This window comes from Ricinus communis, chromosome 4, assembly GCF_019578655.1.
Source record: "Ricinus communis isolate WT05 ecotype wild-type chromosome 4, ASM1957865v1, whole genome shotgun sequence".
NCBI classification, from domain to species: Eukaryota; Viridiplantae; Streptophyta; class Magnoliopsida; order Malpighiales; family Euphorbiaceae; genus Ricinus; species Ricinus communis.
Window position 1 is genome coordinate 12,028,800 of NC_063259.1, and position 18,995 is coordinate 12,047,794.

Sequence of the window (18,995 nt, forward strand, 5' to 3'; positions counted from 1 at the left end):
ATTACATAATTAAAAATTAATCTATTATTAAATATAATATCAAAAATATAAATTAAGATATTATTTTTTATAATTAGAATGATCTAATTAAAAGATAATTTTATTAATTAATATAATATTAAAATATAAATAATATACTATTTTAAAATAAAATTAATATCATTATCTGATTAAAAAATATTTATTAATTAATATGATATTAAAATAATAATAAATATATTATTTTTAAAATTAGAGTCAGTGTTTAGTTAAGAATATAATTAATAAATTAATAAAAAAATTATAAAATTATACATAAACTTAAATCTTATGTTATACTATTTTTGACATATAAAATTTAAGTTTATGTGTCAAAAATAGTATACATGTTAAAATAAAAAATTAAAATATAAAAAATTAAATATATATGTAAAAAGAATTTTAAGTCTCAAAAATTAATATATATAAATCTTAACAAACTTTTTTCTAGGTTCATAGATTTATCAATAATCTATTTCTAATTTCAACAATAAATATAAAAATAATATCAGGAAAAAAAAAATATAAAAATAGGCCCCTTTTCACTTCCGCATTATTATTTTCAGATTCTCATTTCTCTTTTCTGCTTTTTCTTTCTTTCTCTCGTACTCTCTTTTTATCATTATATTTTATTTCTTCCTTTTTTGTCACCCTATTCTTCATTTTCTTTTCCTCATCTCTCACTTTCTTACTTCTGTACTTCTACTCCTTATATTCTCATAGTCCCTTTCCTTTTTATCTTTTATTTTATTATGCCTTAAATTTGCCCAAATTCATCAATAACACAAAATTATTAAATCCTTTTTCGGTTTTCTTATATATGTTTCAATTTCTTTATGACATATATCGGGGTTCTTATCTATATTTTTTCTTTATTATTTTATTCTTTTTCTTAGTGAAGTTAATGTTGAGAAAAAAAATTATTAAGCTTTTACCTTGGTTATTATTTAAGATTATAATTTTAAAATTGCTATAGAAAATATATTGTTTCTTAGCCTACCAAATAAATAAATTATAAATAAATTAAACTCCAGATTTTTATTATAAATTTATGTTTAAATATTATATATTTGATTAACTTATTTCCTCATTAGTCTAATGAATTATTATTTTAAAAGACAACATATAGGATTAATTTCCTAATTAAACAATAACCTTGTATTAAAAAGATAACATATTAATTAACATGAATCTAATTCATATATGAATTAATAAAATAATTAAAATGCCTATCATCTTATCAAAATAATAAGAACTTAGGCTAAATGCATATTTATATTTAAGAATTTATATTAAATTAATCAATTAAATATTTTTAATTTTTAATTTAATTTAATCTATATTTAAATTTTATTATTTTTGATATTTAAATATTCTTAATTTTGAATTTAATTTAATATATATTTAGATTTTATTTTCTGATAAAATTTAAACAAAATATTATAAAAATAGTAAATATATATATTTGTTGAAAAAATAATTAAAATTAAAAAATATAAATATAGATTTAGTTGGAATAACATATAATTAGTATAAAGTTGTCTGTTACCCGCAGCTTGCACGAACTCTTATCAAATCTTCTGCTCTATGGGTATCATAAAATTATAGATACCACCTAACTAGATCACTTCTATCTCCAACAATTCTTTTTGCTAAATAATATTATTTCTCATCCATCTCTCTCTCTCCATCATGATTAATACCCAAGCTTTTTCTTTCAACATCTTGAAAATAACAATTCTTTTGATCATTCTTCACCCTACTGTAGCCTCCAGTGAGTGTTCCTGTGATGTTAAAGACACAAACCAGGATCATAAAAGTGAAGCACTCAAGTATAAACTAGCTTCAATAGCTTCAATCCTTGTTGCTGGTGCCATTGGTGTTGGTCTGCCAATACTGGGCAAGAAAATACCAACCCTAAGCCCTGAAAATGATATTTTTTTCATGATCAAAGCATTCGCTGCTGGTGTTATTCTATCAACAGGTTTCATTCACATACTGCCTGAGGCTTTTGAAAGTTTGACATCCCCATGTCTTGACCAGAACCCATGGGGGAATTTTCCTTTCACAGGGTTTGTTGCTATGGTGTCTGCTATTGGGACATTAATAGTGGACTCTTTGGCAACTGGGTTTTACAAGAGGCTGCACTTTAGCAAGCATACACAAGTAAATGCTGATGAAGAGAAAGCTAATACTGATGATGGGCAGCACCAGTCCGGTCATGTCCATGCTCACTCTCATGCTGTTCATGGCCATGAAGATGGTCCTGTCTCCCCAACTCAAGATTTAAATTTATCAGAGTTAATTAGACGTCGAGTTATATCACAAGTAAGATTACACTTTTTCTTTATTTTTCTTTTCTCTCTGAGAAGACCGATATGCCTGCAGACAGATACGGTGGGAAAAAAACCGGTCCAACTGAACCAATTGAAATCAAATTAAGAAATTAATTAACTGAATTGGTTGGTATATTTTTATTTTTCTCTTTTTAAGAAAAAATTAATTAAATAATTGATTCTTTTATTCATTACATAGGAATTTACAAATTTCTTACAAAATTTAAATCAAAATATTTTATTCCGATAAAAATAATTTATTAAAAACCTTATTAAATTTCTCTTATTATCGATTAATTGGTAACGGTTGTGATTTTTTAATTAACTGAATAAATATTTTTTTTATTCGGTTTTTTATTAAAAGAATAAAAAGAATTCAAACTAGTGCAATTTTATTTTTATGAACCAAATTAAGTCACTTAATTAGAATAATATTAATTATTAACAATACAATACTAATATTTAAAAGTTTATAAATAAAATGATAATAATTTTTTAATTAAATTAAATTTTTAATATATAATTATATTAAATTTATTAAAATAATATTTTACTATCTTTAAAATGATAATAACTTTTTTTAGTTTAATTAAATTTTTAATATATAATTACGTTAAATTTATTAAAATAATATTTTACTATCTTTAAAATAATCTATGCTTTAAATTACTTTAATTTATTAAATAAAAATAATATGATAGATACATATAAATGGTGTTTTCTTTTGGTTAAGGTGTTGGAGTTGGGGATTGTAGTTCATTCAGTGATCATTGGAATATCTCTGGGTGCTTCTCAGAGTCCTGAAACAGTAAAGCCTCTCTTAGCAGCATTGTCATTCCATCAATTTTTCGAGGGGATGGGACTGGGCGGCTGCATATCTCAGGTAGGGCCACCACCCAATAATGCTCAAATTTACCCATTATTATTAGAGACCACTTTGTAATTTACGGTTCATTTTTCAATTATTGCAAATCATGTCAACAAAATAGAATCTCATGACTGCCTTGAAAAGTGTTGACACAATGACAACATTTCTTGTTGCTTAATTAATGGAATAAGAAATATCATTAGAACAACTCAACTTAAAAGTTATATAACACAACGTATAAAGTCCTAAAGCTTTACTATCTACATTTGTCTATTTGTATTAAGTGAAGTTCCCACGTAACGTATGAAATTTTTTTATTAGTAATTTAACTAATAAAAATATAATAATTAATAAATAATATTATATATTATATATTATTTTATAATTAAATTTTATTAATTATTATTTATAGAATAAGTGTATATATCATAACTGTCAAAATATATTTTAAAAAATTATGTTTTGTAAATTTTAGTAATTTTTATAAATACAACCAAAAGAAAAATAACATTTATATATTCCTTTATAAGGATGTATTACATATGATTTTCTTCATATTGGCTTTTTAACAAGTCATTTCCTTGGTTTTATCTTTCTTTGTACCAGCTCCCTTGGTTTTATCTTTCTTTGTGCCAGCTCTATTACAAATTAAATAAATTTAATGTCAAAAGATTAATAGTCTTACTAAACTTATATAACTTAAATTTATTAAGATTTATAAATAAATTTTATTTAAAATTTATTATAAATCAATTTTTATATTTATATATTAAATAATAACCATAGAAATCATTTGAAATAAAATGAATGTTGTTTGAAATAAATTAAATAAAAAAATGAAAAATAAAATATAACAAATAGTAAAGTTTAAAGAAATATATTTTAGTATTCTGATTTAGGGATAAATAAAAAATATTTTATAATTTTAATAATTTATAACTTTAATTATATGTTTCTTCTTAAGATAAAGAGAAATGTGCGGTTACGATTTGTGTTAGAAAAAATATTTCGTCATTAAAAAGTTTCAATTCGTAAGAATTTAGCTATTTTTACTCCAATCAACAATCATTATTATATTGCCCATATTTGATAATGTGAGTTTAAAAGCTTAATAATTCACAATTTTATTATTTGATCATCAAATTTATCTAATTAGATTATTGACTTTTTAAACCACAATTTGACGATCAAATAATGAAAGTAGGATTTGTTAAGCTTTAAACTTATGTTATCAAACATGAGCTAATTTTATTATTTGACCATCAAATTGATCTAATCATATCAATGACTTCTTAAACCGCAATTCGAAGGTCAAATAATGAACTGAAGAGTTGTTAAGCTCTAAACTCATATTATCAAATATGAGTTAATTTCGTTATTTAACTGTTAAATTGATATAATCATATTAGAAACTTTTTAAATCGTGATTTGATGGTCAAACACTAAATTTAAAAGTTATTAAGCTTTAAACTTATATTATCAAATACGAGTAACATGATAATGATGGTTGATCATAGTGAAAATGGCCATATCATTGCAAAGTCAAAAAATTCTAACAGCAAAATACCTTTTATTAATCACGATTTATAGTCACATACTTCTTTTTGTCTAGAAAAGAAAAGGATATACTTAAAATCGTAAAACAGTAAAATCACAGGATATTTTTTTGTACTTATCCCTATAAAATATATTGACTTTCTAATGTAGAATTTATTTAGAAATTCTATATATTTTTTAAAATTTAGTTTATTTGCAACTATTTTTCAACAAATTTAATTATATAAAATTATAAATGAGCTTTTATTTCAATCAAACACATAAATTATAAATTCATAAATAAATTTTATGAAATTTAATAGGATTTATTTCAATTAAATACAATATAAAGTTATAAAAATATTAAAAATTAGTTAATATAATACTTTTAAGATAAAAAATAATAAAATAATAATTTAACTAGAATTACAAAATATTATAACGTTTATTTAAAATGCTTAATACTACTTCTAATCTCTTAAGAACTCAAGTCAAGTTTTAATTTAGCTACTACTTCTTTTATCAAATTAGTATGAATTTGAAATTTTAATAAAAATATATTATACACTTGTTTTTTATGAAAATAAATACTTTATTTTTAAAAATCATAAATTTTTACATTATATTTATAATTACATAATCAAGAATATATTTACAAGTAGCTCACACATTCTAGTTAAATACTAAAACCCATTTAGATGGACTGATTTTTAATTTGTTTTTTTTTTAAATAATTTCAACTTTTGAAACTATTTTCAGAAAAAAATAGGTAAAGTTTAACAAAAATAGTCTATAAAGTTTTTTCCTAAAAAAAATGTCTACTAAATAATCTTACTAAATGAAAGAAATGTGAAAAATGAGTGATTTAATAAGTTAGGAAAATTGTACATGAAGCTTACATATATATACAGTATACCAGCTAGCTACTGAAGAAAAAAACTAACCACTTGCCCTAAAATGCTTCAATCAAATTCTGCCACTTGTCATTTATAAGTCCAGCTTGTAACCGACTTAGATGAACTTGAATCTTCTACTGTAAGTTGCAGTTGTGCTTCTCTAGGCTGCTTATTCTCACAGTGCTCCTCAATATTCAAATTGAGTTGGATAGAGCGACTTCGTAAAGACATCTGCCAGATGCTCTATAGTCTTTAGATATTCTAGTTTAATCAATCCTGACAGTATTTCTTCTCAAATAAAATAACAATCCAATTTTATATATTTGGTTCTTTCATGAAAAATAAAATTTTAAATAATATACAAAATAGAAATATTATCACAATATAAGTCAGCAACTTTGCTCAAGTCTAATTTAAAGTCTTTAAGTAGATAAATGAGTAAATTGTCCAGTTGATACCAATCATTTGGACCATATTTCAAATTGATATTAATACTTTAATTTAAATTTAATTGGTACCCAAGCTACAAGAAAGTATATCAATTTAGGGCAGCTTTCCAATTTCTGGCCAATTAATGCTGATTTGGTAATCTGATGAGGTATATTCCGTTTAATTCTCCGCCTCGGCATGTGCCATGTCATTAGAAAAAGTTAGGGAGTAGGACCCGCTGGCTGATTGGACTGACATTTATGACATGGCACATGCTGAGGCGGAGAATTAAATGGAATATAGTTCCTCAGATTGTCAAATCAGCATCAATTGGCCGAAAATTGGAGAGCTACTCTAGATTGATATACTTTCATGTAGTTTGGATACCAATTATATTCAAATTAAAGTATTGATATCAATTTAAAATATGGTCCAAAGAATTGGTACTAGCTGACAATTTACCCTAGATAAACCAACCAAATAACTTCACTTGTGGTAACTGCCATTGCATTATACTCTGACTTAGCTAAACTCCTTGACACAGTGTTTTGCTTCTTTAATTTCTAACTTACTAATAAATTGCCTATAAGAATACAATACTCTATCATAGATCTCTTGGTCTTTTCACAGCTTGGCTAATCACTATCAGTGAATGCCTTTAGTTCTAACTTTGGCTAGCTTATAAAAGTATGCCTTGACCTGGAGAACTCTTGATATATCTAAGAATCTTAAATGCTGCCTCCAAATGAACCTTTGCAAGTTTATCCATGAATTAGGAAAGCACATGAACAACATATGAAATATCTGGTCTAGTTAAGGTTAAGTACAATAACTTACCAATTAACTGTCTGTACATACTAGAATTTCTCAATAAATCAACATCTATGTCAACCATTTTATGATTCAATTCCAATGGAATTCTACTAGGTTTGCAGCCTAACTAACCAAACTCCTGCAATAATCCTAAGGTATACTTTCTTTGATATATTAAAATACCTTTCCGATATCTTGCAATTTCTAAGCCCAATAAATGTTTCAACTTGCCTAAATATTTAGTTTGAAATGTGTTTTTAGAATAGCTTTGAGCTCTTCAATAAGATCATTTTTATTGCTTGTTATAACAATGTCATCAACATACACTAAGAGAGCAATAAAACCTCTGATAGAATGTTTAGTAAACAAGGAGTAATCAGATTTCGAATTTAAACATATTCATACCTTACGAGACATTCTGTAAATTTAGTGTTATATTACTTTGATGCTTGCTTTAAACCATAAAGGGACTTTTGTAGTTTGCATACCATATTGTCATCTTTTTTAAATGATGCTGCCAAAACCCCTTGAAAATGATAACCCAAAGGAATCTGCATATGGACTTCCTCATGCAAATCACTATTTAGAAATGCATTGCTAATATCTAATTGAGCTAATGACCAATTAAAAATAGCTTCCAAGGCTTTACTCTAATAATTGTTTGTTTGGTCATAAGACTGAATGTTTCTATGTAATTAAAACCCTCTCGTTAAGTATAGCCCTTTGCAACTAATCGAACTTTATGTTTGTTAATGCTACCATCAGACAGAAACTTAGTTCTAAAACCCATTTGCATCCTACACACTTCTTACTTTGTGGTAAAGGAACTAGATGTCAAAAAGTAGTCTATAATTTCATATATCATTTCATTGGTTTATTTCCAATATATACAGGTGGATGGAGAGATTACAGGTAAGTATTTTTTTTAGACATAATGAAATCTAAGGCTAAACTTGTGGTTGATTCCTAAATTAAGAGATTTTTACACCTGTACATTCTATAACAAGAGACCATAATGACTCATGCCAACACTCCCCCTCAAGTTGGTGCCTAGATGTCTCTAACACCCAACTTGTTAAGTGAGTTATGAAAATTCTTACTGTATACAACCTTTGTGAGAATATCTGCCAGCTGGTCTTCTGATTTTACAAATGGGAACTGAATGATTTTTTCCTCAAGGTTATATTTTATGAAATGCCTATCCACTTCCATATGCTTTGTACGAACATGTTGAATGGGGTTATGAGATATATCGATGGCAGCCTTGTTATCACAAAATAGGTTCATTTCAGAGTTAGGACCAAGTCCCAATTCTATTAGTAACCTGCGAAGCCAAAGAAGCTCACAATTCTTTAGCCATACCCTGAATTCAGCTTCGACACTAGATAATGCTACAACTTTTTGCTTTTGCTCTTCCATGTAACTAAATTTTCTCCTACAAAGGTGAAGTAACCCAAAGTAGACTTTCTATCCATGATTTCTTGCCCAATCTGAGTCCATGTATCCTTCAACATCCAGATGACCATTTTTGGTGAACATGAGCCTTTCTCCTGTGAGCCTTTCAAATAGGAAAATACAAACAACTGCATCCATATGATCCTTACTAGGACGATACATGAATTGACTCACCATACTCACAACATAGGCGATGTCGGGGTGAGCGTGAGACAGATAAATCAATTTACCCACTAGTCTCTGGTATCTTTCTTTATCAGCTGACACTTGATCTTCATACATTCCAAGTCCATGATTCTGAATAATTGGGGTATCTACTAGTTTACATTATAGTAATTCTACTTCTGATAAAAGGTCCAACACATATTTTCTTTGAGAAAGAAATATGCCTCTTCGTGACCTTGCTACTTCTATCCCCAAAAAATACTTAAGATCTCCCAAGTTCTTCATTTCAAATTCGGTTGATAGTTGCTTTTCTAGTCTAGAGATTTCATTTAAGTCATCTCCAGTGATAATCATGTCATCGACATAAATAATTAAGGCCGTAACTTTTCCTTGTCGATGCTTTAAAAAGAGTGGATGGTCTGAATTACTTTGGTGAAACCCATATTTTTTCATAGCAGAACTGAAACGGCCGAACCATGCCCGAGGTGGTTGTTTCAATCCATAAATGCCCGCTCCAACTTGCATACAAACTTAGCATCGGACGATACTGTATACCCGGGTGATAAGCTTATGTATACTTCCTCTTCAAGATCACCATGAAGAAATGCATTTTTCACATCAAGTTGGTGTATTGGCCAATCTAAATTTGCTGTAAGAGATAACAAAACTTTAACAGTATTCAACTTAGCAACTGGTGAGAAAGTCTCTGAGTAGTCTATGCCATATGTTTGTGTGAATCCCTTCGCTACGAGCCTAGCCTTGTAACGATCAATTGATCCATCAGTTGTATACTTTATAGAGAAAATCCACTTGCATCCTTTTTCCTTCCGGTATTGGAACCAACCTCCAAGTATTGTTGTTTTGTAAGGCTTATAGCTCATCTTGTACAACTTGTGCCCACTTTGGATCTGTAAGAGCTTCTTTAACACTTCTTTAACAATATCTTTATAGGTTTAGGTAGTACCTCAGTACATGCATAATTCTCAACCGGATACTTGGACTTTCTCTCTTTTCATCTGGAGTATATTTATTTGATGGTTTCCCACGATTGTGCCTGAAAGGTAAAAAACATATCCAGTAAAAGTATCCAAGGTGTTAGGATATGGGTGAGTGGTAGAAGAGCTTACCTCAAGAATATCCTCAACATGAGATGATGCTTCAGGTACTGAGAAAGAGGCGATAGACATTTCATTTGCAAGTTGAGGTGTAAGTACTTCTCCATTTTCAAGTTGTCCACTATCATGAGCATTATCACCATCAAAACTTGGTCGAAGTTCTATTTCACCACTTTCAACTTCAATTCTGGTTGGTGTCTCATCCCTTAGAAGTGATTCATTTCTAAGTGTCGTATCATCTACAGTCACTAACCAATTCAACTTTTCATCTAAATGCTCCTCCTAGAAAGTTGAATGAGATTTGCTTGTTGAAAGGATGATTCAGTTTCAAGGAATGTCACATCCATGGTAACATATATGTGACCAGTTTTTAGGTCAAAGCATTTATACCCTTTCTTTTGAGATCCATAACCCAGAAATACACACCGAACGACACAAGGATCCAACTTAGTGCGTTGGTTCTTGTGGAGGTGAACATATGCAACGCAACCAAAAATCCTTGGAGGAAGCATAAGAATTATAGGCAAAGAAACATAATTAGATATGACCTGCAAATGAGTTTTAAAATCTAAGACTTTAGAAGGCATTCGATTCAGCAAGCATACTATAGTGGCAACTGCATCATCCTAATGGCAACGAGGTACATGTGTTTCAAGAAGTAAAGCTCGTGCAGTCTCTAAGATATGACGATTTTTCCTTTCCACAACTCCATTCTATTGTGGGGTTTATGAGCATGATATTTCATGGAGGAGGCCATGGAGTTGGAAGTAGGATCAAAATCGGTGGTTAATAAACTCCCCTCCGTTATCAACTCGTAGAACTTGTATTTTTGCTGAGAATTGGGTGTATGTATCATGGTATGAAATGCTTGAAAAATTGAGAATACTTCATCTTTAGTTTTCATGTGATAGAGCCATGTCATGCGAGTAGTGTCATCTATAAAAATCACAAACCAACGATAACCAGAGAGAGTAGGCATTGGAGAGGGCCCCCATACATCTGAATGTATTAAAGAAAATGGAACAACACTTTTATTCAAACTTGTTGGATATGAAACTCTATGGCTCTTAGCCAAAATACATGTCTCACATTTAAAGTCAACATTTTGTAAATGTGAAAAATGATTTGGAAATAAGTGTTGCAGATAACTAAATAATGGTTGTCCCAATTGACGATGTAAAAGCCAAATTTGCCTCTCTTTGCTGTTGGCCTGATGGTGCATGTAATTCGTTTTCCCGGAACTGAAGTCATCCAGGTAGTACAACCCCCTTCTTTTAGTATCACGCCCAATAATCTCCTTATTGAGAATATCCTGTATAAGACAAAATTTAGGATACATTAATACGACATAGTTAAGTTCTTCAATAACTTGATTTACTGACATCGGTTTATTTGATAAAGATGGAATCAAAAGAGTATGAGATAAAGATAGGGAAGGGGATATGGGTACGATGCCAGCTCTGGTAATCGGATATGCGACTCCATTAGCATTAGTAATACATAATCACCAAGGTGATATCACCTGGGAAAAATCCCCAGAATAAGATGTTATATGGTGTGTAGCCCTGGAGTCGATAATCTAGTTATCATCTTTAGAAGCATTGGAGGTGTAAAGGACTTGGCCACAATCACCTCTATTAATATTTATGATAGAAGGATCTATTGTTGGAATAAGAGATAATTGAGGCTCAACAACAATGACGACAATAGCTTTACCCATGGCTTTCGTAGTCGTTGTAGTGCCTTGCTTTTTTCAGACTTGTAATTCATTCCACCAGTCTGGGTACCTATGTAACTTAAAGCATGTTTCTCTATTGTGCCTAGTATTCCCACAGTGAGTACATTTTTCTCCACTAGAATGACCCTTAGATTTGGTTGATAACCCTCCCTTCACTAGATATGGCTGACCATATTTAGTTCCTTTAGTGACTAGAATAACACCACTAGATGCATTCTCCACTTTCAGTGCCATCACAGCTTGGCGAGTATCTTCCCTTCTGACATATGCATAAGTCTGCTCAATAGTGGGAAAAGGCTTAAGCTGAAGAACATCTGTCATAACCTAACCTGTGGGCCCATGACCGGCACTAGGGAATGGGTAGGCGTAAGGCCACCAAATCTCGTAGTAAGCCTGACCATTCACTAACTCAACAAATTGACATTCGGACTCAGTCTAAAGCACTGATTCACAATTAATCTTAACCATCAAATTCTACATATTTAATTCGGTCTACCAGCATAATTAAGCAAGACCCAAATCTAAAATTTTACAAGTCAAGCATATCAAAATCAATTACATCAACCCGATGATGAAGGAGTCGGGTTGCTAGATGAGAACTACGGGAAGACTAACAATCACCTGAAAAACAGTAAAAATGAGACTGTCAGTCTCGAGAGTGAGTTAAAATCATATATCCAAAAATGATTTCAAACACTTCAATAACACATTTATTTAATTTGAAATAAACAATAAGTCATGCAAAAATATACGTGTCATGCCATGCTTAATAAAAAAATAACTTTCACATACTACGGGACAGAGTACTTCAGTAGAACCCTAATCCCAACACTAACATCTCGACTCTTTTATTCCAACAGAACTGGCGCCTAGAGAGCAAAGCTCGACCAGGGTCCTTAACTCCAGTTCGGTCACTTAATTATCACTATCAGTCTTAGCCTTTCGGCTCTCTTACTCCAATAAGACTGGCGCCTAGAGAGCGAAGCTCGACCAGGATCCTTAACTCCAGTCTGGTCACTTAGGTTTCCAAATAAGCCGGCGCCAAGAGAGCAATGCTCGACCAGGGACCTTTACTCCGGCAAACTCACTCTACTCAGCCTAGAGAGCAATGCTCGACCAGGACAAGTCCTAAATTTACCTTTTTAAGAATTTACAAACCTTTACCTCTTTATTTTCTGTCTCTAATTCATACCAGTGCAACTCATCAAATAGCATGTTCTATAGCCGTCCCATCCCGAGTCATCATGTAATAATAAAATCAATGATGAAGAAAATGATATATATGAATAGTAAATAAATGAATAATTTAAATCTATAATCAATTAATCACAATTGCTATTTAAAATCTGTGCATGACATATGCATAACAGATATATGACTTTAACTCACAGATCTGACGACCTCCTACCTCTGCTCCGATGCCTCGGGTGGAGCGAGCCGAACTGACAAATTATCTAATCACAGAAAATAATTTAATCAATAGCATTGAAACATTTGACAATTAACCCTAGGTCTAGATTCCTAGGACTGACTGTCTAAAAAATGTGACTCGGGTAAATTCTACCAAAAATTTGGCAGAACCTCCCCTAAACACGAACGTTTACCCCTCCCCCCCGGTAAAACGGGTCTAGGACCTGCTAGAAAACACTTTAGAACTTCAACAATTTATTTTAATGGGAGTCGGGTTCCTAAGACTTCACTATTTTTGTCGACTTCGCCACACATCGCAAATCACGACTAATGGCAGATAGTCTGACAAACTATTTATTTTAACTAATGAACTTCACATAATTTTTCTAATAATCAACATCACAAAAAAACACATAAATTCTACCAATAAATTCTAAAATCAACGAGCCAGAGAATTACCGTGACGCTTGATTGCTCGGTCGACTCGCTTTCAGCCGTCAAAGTCCGATCGACGATCCGAACACACCAACAGACTTGAAACGATGTGCTGATGACGATCCCAGCTTCCGATCTTTCGATCCGACCCCCGATCATCCGGAGAGATTTACGGACAATCTCGGCCGTTGATTTTCAAACGAAGTCCGATCGCCACGAAACCGGTGCCATTGGAAAGCTTGAGCTGAGGAGAGTCCGGATATACCCTCCGATCATCCATCCCTTGCTGGATCTCACCGAAAAAGCTAGAAAATGCCGGTTGCCCTAACTCTTTTCACTTTGTTGGATCTTGCAATTCCGACAGCCTCAAGGGGAGATGATGGGCAAAGATGAAAGCTCACCGGTTGCTGGTCATTTTGAGACCAGAACCACCTAAAATGGCTGCCGGAGATGACCACAACGACGGCGAGAAGCTGCTGCCCCCATTCCGCCTATTTGCTGCCACCTGACGCCTTCGGAGTTGCTACCGCCTCCTCCACCGAGCTCGGCCTTGCACTTCGGCCTCATGGCCTCGCATTTAACGCAATCCCCATCTGCCATGGAAGCCAATCCTAGCTCCCCTCTCCCGACATCCGCTTCTTCCTTCTTCTTTTCTTCTTTTCTTTTTTTTCATTATCGATATTTGGTCCCTCAAGCCAATCCTAGTCTCTCAACTTTTTTAATTACTAACAATTGTCCTGCAAAATTTTCAATTAACCCTTAAACTTTTCTTTAGCTTTTTAATTAAGCCCCTAGCTATTTAATTTGGGCCAAAACAGAATTATTGAAAATATATAATTACATATTTACCCTTGCTTTTAAATGTAAAATTACCAAAAAGCCCTTGTTGATATATTTAATTACAAAAATATCAAACATACAAATTTTCATTAAAACCTCATATTAATAAAATTATATTTTAAATCCTTATTCCTAAATAAATTTTCAATTAATTCCCTAACACACAATTAATTTAATTAATCAATTTGCTAAATATTTTCAATTAAAATTTAACACCATTAGCTAATTAAAATGCCCTTTTTCCTAATAATTCTTTTATAAAATATCCTTTACTAATTCTTTCATAATTTTCAATATAGAAATTAATTTATATATTTATTTTGGGAAAAAATTGAATGAATGAAAATATAATCCATTTTCTAAAAAATATACTTAATTAATTTTTTAAAAATCAAACTAATTGGATATAGAAAATAATTCTCTTATTTGTTTAGTATTAAAATTCTATTTAAATCATTTCAATTTAAACCAAATAAAAATAAAGTAGAATTAATTTAAATAAAATTCATTTATTAATTATTATTAATATTATCATTATTAAAGGAAAATTTTGAGTATTACAACATCACTTCTAACATTGTCCAGTCTGTCATCTAACCCATCTAAAAAGGTATAAACTCTTTCTTCTTGTAGAAGAGAGTTATATTTTTGTATGTCTGTTGCACATTCCATTGGATTTGGACGATGAAATCCAATATCTCGCCATAGCCCTTGTAAATCATTATAATATTTCTCGATGGGTCCTCTCCTTTGCCGCATTCGAGGTACACGTCGTCGGAGATCATATACTTGTGACAAGTCAGATCCGTCAAAGTATGTCGTAGCGATAGAATCCCAAACCTGCTTGGCCGTGGTGAACTGAATGAAGTTCCCTACTAAGGAGGATTTCATTGAGTTAATTAACCACCCTTTAACAATGGCGTTCTTAATTCACCATTTCCGAAAGGATGGATCTGTTTCTGATGGATGTGGGAAGTCCCCATTGATATATCCCAGTTTATCTTTGCTTGAGATATAAATCTCAATAACCTGGGACCATAAAGCATAGTTAGAGCCATCTAACTTGATGCTTATTGGCGCTGTCATGGAATCAATGAATGGTGCTGTCAATTTTGTAGGGTCTTCCATGGTTTTTAAGTGATTTGAGTTTCTTGACCAGATTAGTTCATAGGAAACCCAAGATCTTGCTTTGATACAATGTCAAAATGTAGTCTATAATTTCATTGGTTTATTTCCAATATATACAGGTGGATGGAGAGATTACAGGTGAGTATTTTTTTTTGGACATAACAAAATCTAAGGCTAAACTTGTGGTTGACTCCTGAATTAAGAGATCTTTACACCTGTACATTCTATAACAAGAGACCATAATGACTCACGCCAACACTAGAGACCAAGTGTTATTTTGAATGAGAGCATCTAATTCATCCTTTATAGCAGCTTTCCAATGATCATGAAGAACTGCCTGGAATTTATATCAAAGAGTCTATATTCTTAAACTCCTTGAGGGTATCGTAGAAGATACACTTTCGAGCCTTTAGGTCAAATTTGGTTTTGTAATTGGTGTTATTAATAGCAAAGCATAAACAACCAAATGGTTTGAGATGATCATAGGATATGGCTTTATGAAAAAGAAGTTTATATGGTATTTTGTGTTTTAGTAAAGGTATTGGTGTTCTGTTGATTAAGTAAACTGTTGTTGAAACAACATCCCCCCAGAAACATAAAGGTAAATAAGCATGGAAAAGAAGGGATCGAGCCACATTAAGAATGTGCCGATGCTTACGTTCTACAACTTCATTCTATTGTTGAGCGTAAGGGCATGAAACTTGATGTACAATACCTTTCATCTATTCGAATGGTTTTAATTGAAATATGAAATTGATTGAGCACAAAGGCATAAAAATACTGCACAAGAGAAGCAACTTCTATTTTATGTTTCATTAGAAAAATCCAAGTACATGTGCTATATTCATCAATAATAGAGAGAAAATAGTGGTTCTTATTAAGATCATTCTAAGCATAAGGGCCCTAAATATCCATATGGATAAGATCATATAAAGTAGTAGACTTATCATCAGAAATATGAAATGGTTTTCTTTTGAGTTTTGCTGAAGGACATGTCATACATGATTGAGCATTAGCTAAACTAGTTGATGATATGCTTCAACGAAAGAAAAACTTGAATATTAATGCTCCCCAGCCTATGATGCTAAGTGTCAAGAGAATCTCCAAAGATGAGATTTGAGGAAGAATTAACAGAACAACCTTCCGAAGGTCTTTAAAAGTAGTTAAGGCTTTTATTCATTTGTGCCAGTCCAATCATCATCTTGGATGAGAGGTCCTAGAGTACACGATGTGTAGCAAGAAAAGTGAGGCTAATGGATTGATGAGATGCCAATTTACTGACAAAAATTAAATTGAAATGAAAAGAAGGAATGAACAAGACTTAATGCAAAAGAATATGAGAGTTGAGCCTGACTGAGCCTACATGAGTAATCTGAACTCTAGTACCATTAGAAAGAGAAACAAATAATTTTTGTACTGATTGATATGTAAAAAAATGATAAAGTGCACAGATTATATGATATCTAGCACCTATATCTAGAATCCATGTTGATGCATGAATCTTTGCCAAGTTAGTGGAAAAGACTTTGGATGAGCAAATACCTGCCATGTTGGTCATATGATTAGTGTTGAATGATGTGGAGGGAAGGTTAACATGACAGCTAGGTTCATTCAGGATGGCTAACAGTTTCTGAACTTGATCATTGTTAAGCTACAACTGTTGAAATGAATTAGATGTTTCTACCAAAACATTCTGAGCCTCAGTCCCTGTAGTCACTTGGTTAGTAGCGTGTGTGTGTGTGCATTTTTGCCTTTTATGAATTTAAAATCCGCTGGAAAACCAATTAATCTGTAACACTGAGCCTTGAGATGCCCCACTTTACCACAATGTGTATGTTTCATATCAGATTTTGCCTTCTTAACAGCCATTGCAGATTCTTCTCCAAAGTTTTGAGTTTGCAAAAAGACTTTGTTGAGTTTCTTCTCCAAGGACCATATTGTACACCTGGTCTAGTGTAGGGAGTGGCTTCATCAAGATGATTTGAGATCTCAAGGCTTGAAAGGATTCACTTAAACCATTTAGAAACTTGAATACAAAATCTTTCTGCTGAGTTTCCACATAAACTTGAAAGCATTCATTATTGCATTGGCCACACACATTAATAAAGAGGCCTGAAATTCCTTAATTCCTCCCAAACTCCATTAAGCTCTATGAAATAAGAGTCAACAGATTTGTTATCTTGAGTAATGGATGATAACAAATGCTGAAAGTGACAGATTCGAGAATAATCAGGTTGAGAGAAGCTCTGGTTTAACTTTCCCCAGATTTGACTTGCATTTTCCATATGGAAAACAGTAGAAGCTATAGGAGGTGAAATGGATCGAAGCAACCAAGCAACAGTCAAACTGTTACAACGATTCCAAGCCAAATAAGAAGGATCATCATGTGAAGGTTTCTTTGATCCATCCAAGAATCCTTACTTATTTCTGATTGAAACAGGTAGTAGAAAAGATTGAAGTAAAATTTTCAGTAGTCAGTTCAGGTGAAACGATGACTGAACTGTGATTTTCACTTGGATGAAGGAAAAATGGAGATGAGGAATCATCGAGAGTATTAATAGAAGTAAATGATTGTTCCACCATGATTACACAGTAATATCTGAAAAAGTGAAATAAGAAGAAAAACAATCAATTGATGTAATTCTCACGAAGAATGAGCAAGAGATTGAAGGATGGGTATGAAAACTATCTGTTTGGTCAAAGAGAAAGTGCAAAAAAGTGAAAGAAAAAATAACCGCCCAACATCTAGATCTTTTCCCGCTGCTCTAATACCATCTTACTAAATGAAAGAAATGTGAAAAATGAGTGATTCAATAAGTTAGGAAGGTCATACATGAAGCTTATTCATATATAGTATACCAACTAGCCTGTAACCTACTTAGATGAACTTGAATCTTTTGCTGTAAGCTACAACCGTGCTTCTGTAGGCTGCTTATTCTCAAAATAAAACGAACGTGCTCTTTTTCGACACCCAGCCACAATTTCAAACAGATCTTTCAATGGTCTTTTTAAAGTGACGTCTTTTTCTTTAACAACTCATCGTGGCAATGCATTCTATTCTTTTTGGTATATTTACATGAGATGATTGATTTTTGGTTGCATATCTCTTCAGGCAAAATTCAAATCAAGGTCTACAGCAATTATGGCAGTTTTCTTCTCCCTGACAACTCCAATTGGGATAGCAATTGGGATTGCAATATCAAGTGTTTACAAAGAGAATAGTCCCACAGCTCTAATTGTTGAAGGGATTTTCAACTCAGCCTCAGCTGGGATATTGATTTATATGGCACTCGTTGACATCTTAGCAGCAGATTTCATGAGCCCAAGGATGCAAACCAATTTCATGATTCAATTAGGTGCAAATGCTTCACTTCTCCTAGGGGCTGGTTGTATGTCAGTACTAGCCAAATGGGCATGAATTAATTTTGGGTATATACAAATATCCCTTTAGATTTTTGTAGTTCTTTTTAGGGTTAATTGTAAAAGAATTCTCGACCTTTGGCGTTTTTCTCAATTTAATCATGTGTTTTTAATTGTAACAATGTCATGCACGACATTATCAATTTTGTCAAATCGATACATAAATGAAATTTCCGGTGAAATTTATTCCACGTGGCTGCTGGCGCTCTGGTAACTTAAACACGTAGAAACGGTGCGTTTTAAAGCAAAAGCAGGAATGCTGCGTTTTGCCCTATAGAAACGGTGCGTTTTTCACATATTAAATTGAAGATACTTGTTCCCAAATGCATCGTGCTTCATATGCCCTAAATCCCTATGATGTGTGTGCATCAAACAAAAGGAAAGTAAAGGAGA

The 18,995-nt window shown here is 31.8% G+C and overlaps 1 protein-coding gene across 1 annotated transcript; it reads left to right on the forward strand.

Moving 5' to 3' along the window:
• The first annotated feature begins 1,596 nt into the window (after window positions 1-1,596).
• LOC8270555 (zinc transporter 1) lies at window positions 1,597-18,715 on the forward strand. Its single transcript, XM_048372621.1, has 3 exons — window positions 1,597-2,346; window positions 3,088-3,237; window positions 18,295-18,715. Exons 1-3 carry the CDS (start codon window positions 1,711-1,713, stop codon window positions 18,598-18,600), a joined length of 1,092 nt encoding a protein of 363 aa, XP_048228578.1. The 5' UTR covers window positions 1,597-1,710; the 3' UTR covers window positions 18,601-18,715.
• Window positions 18,716-18,995: the final 280 nt, after the last annotated feature.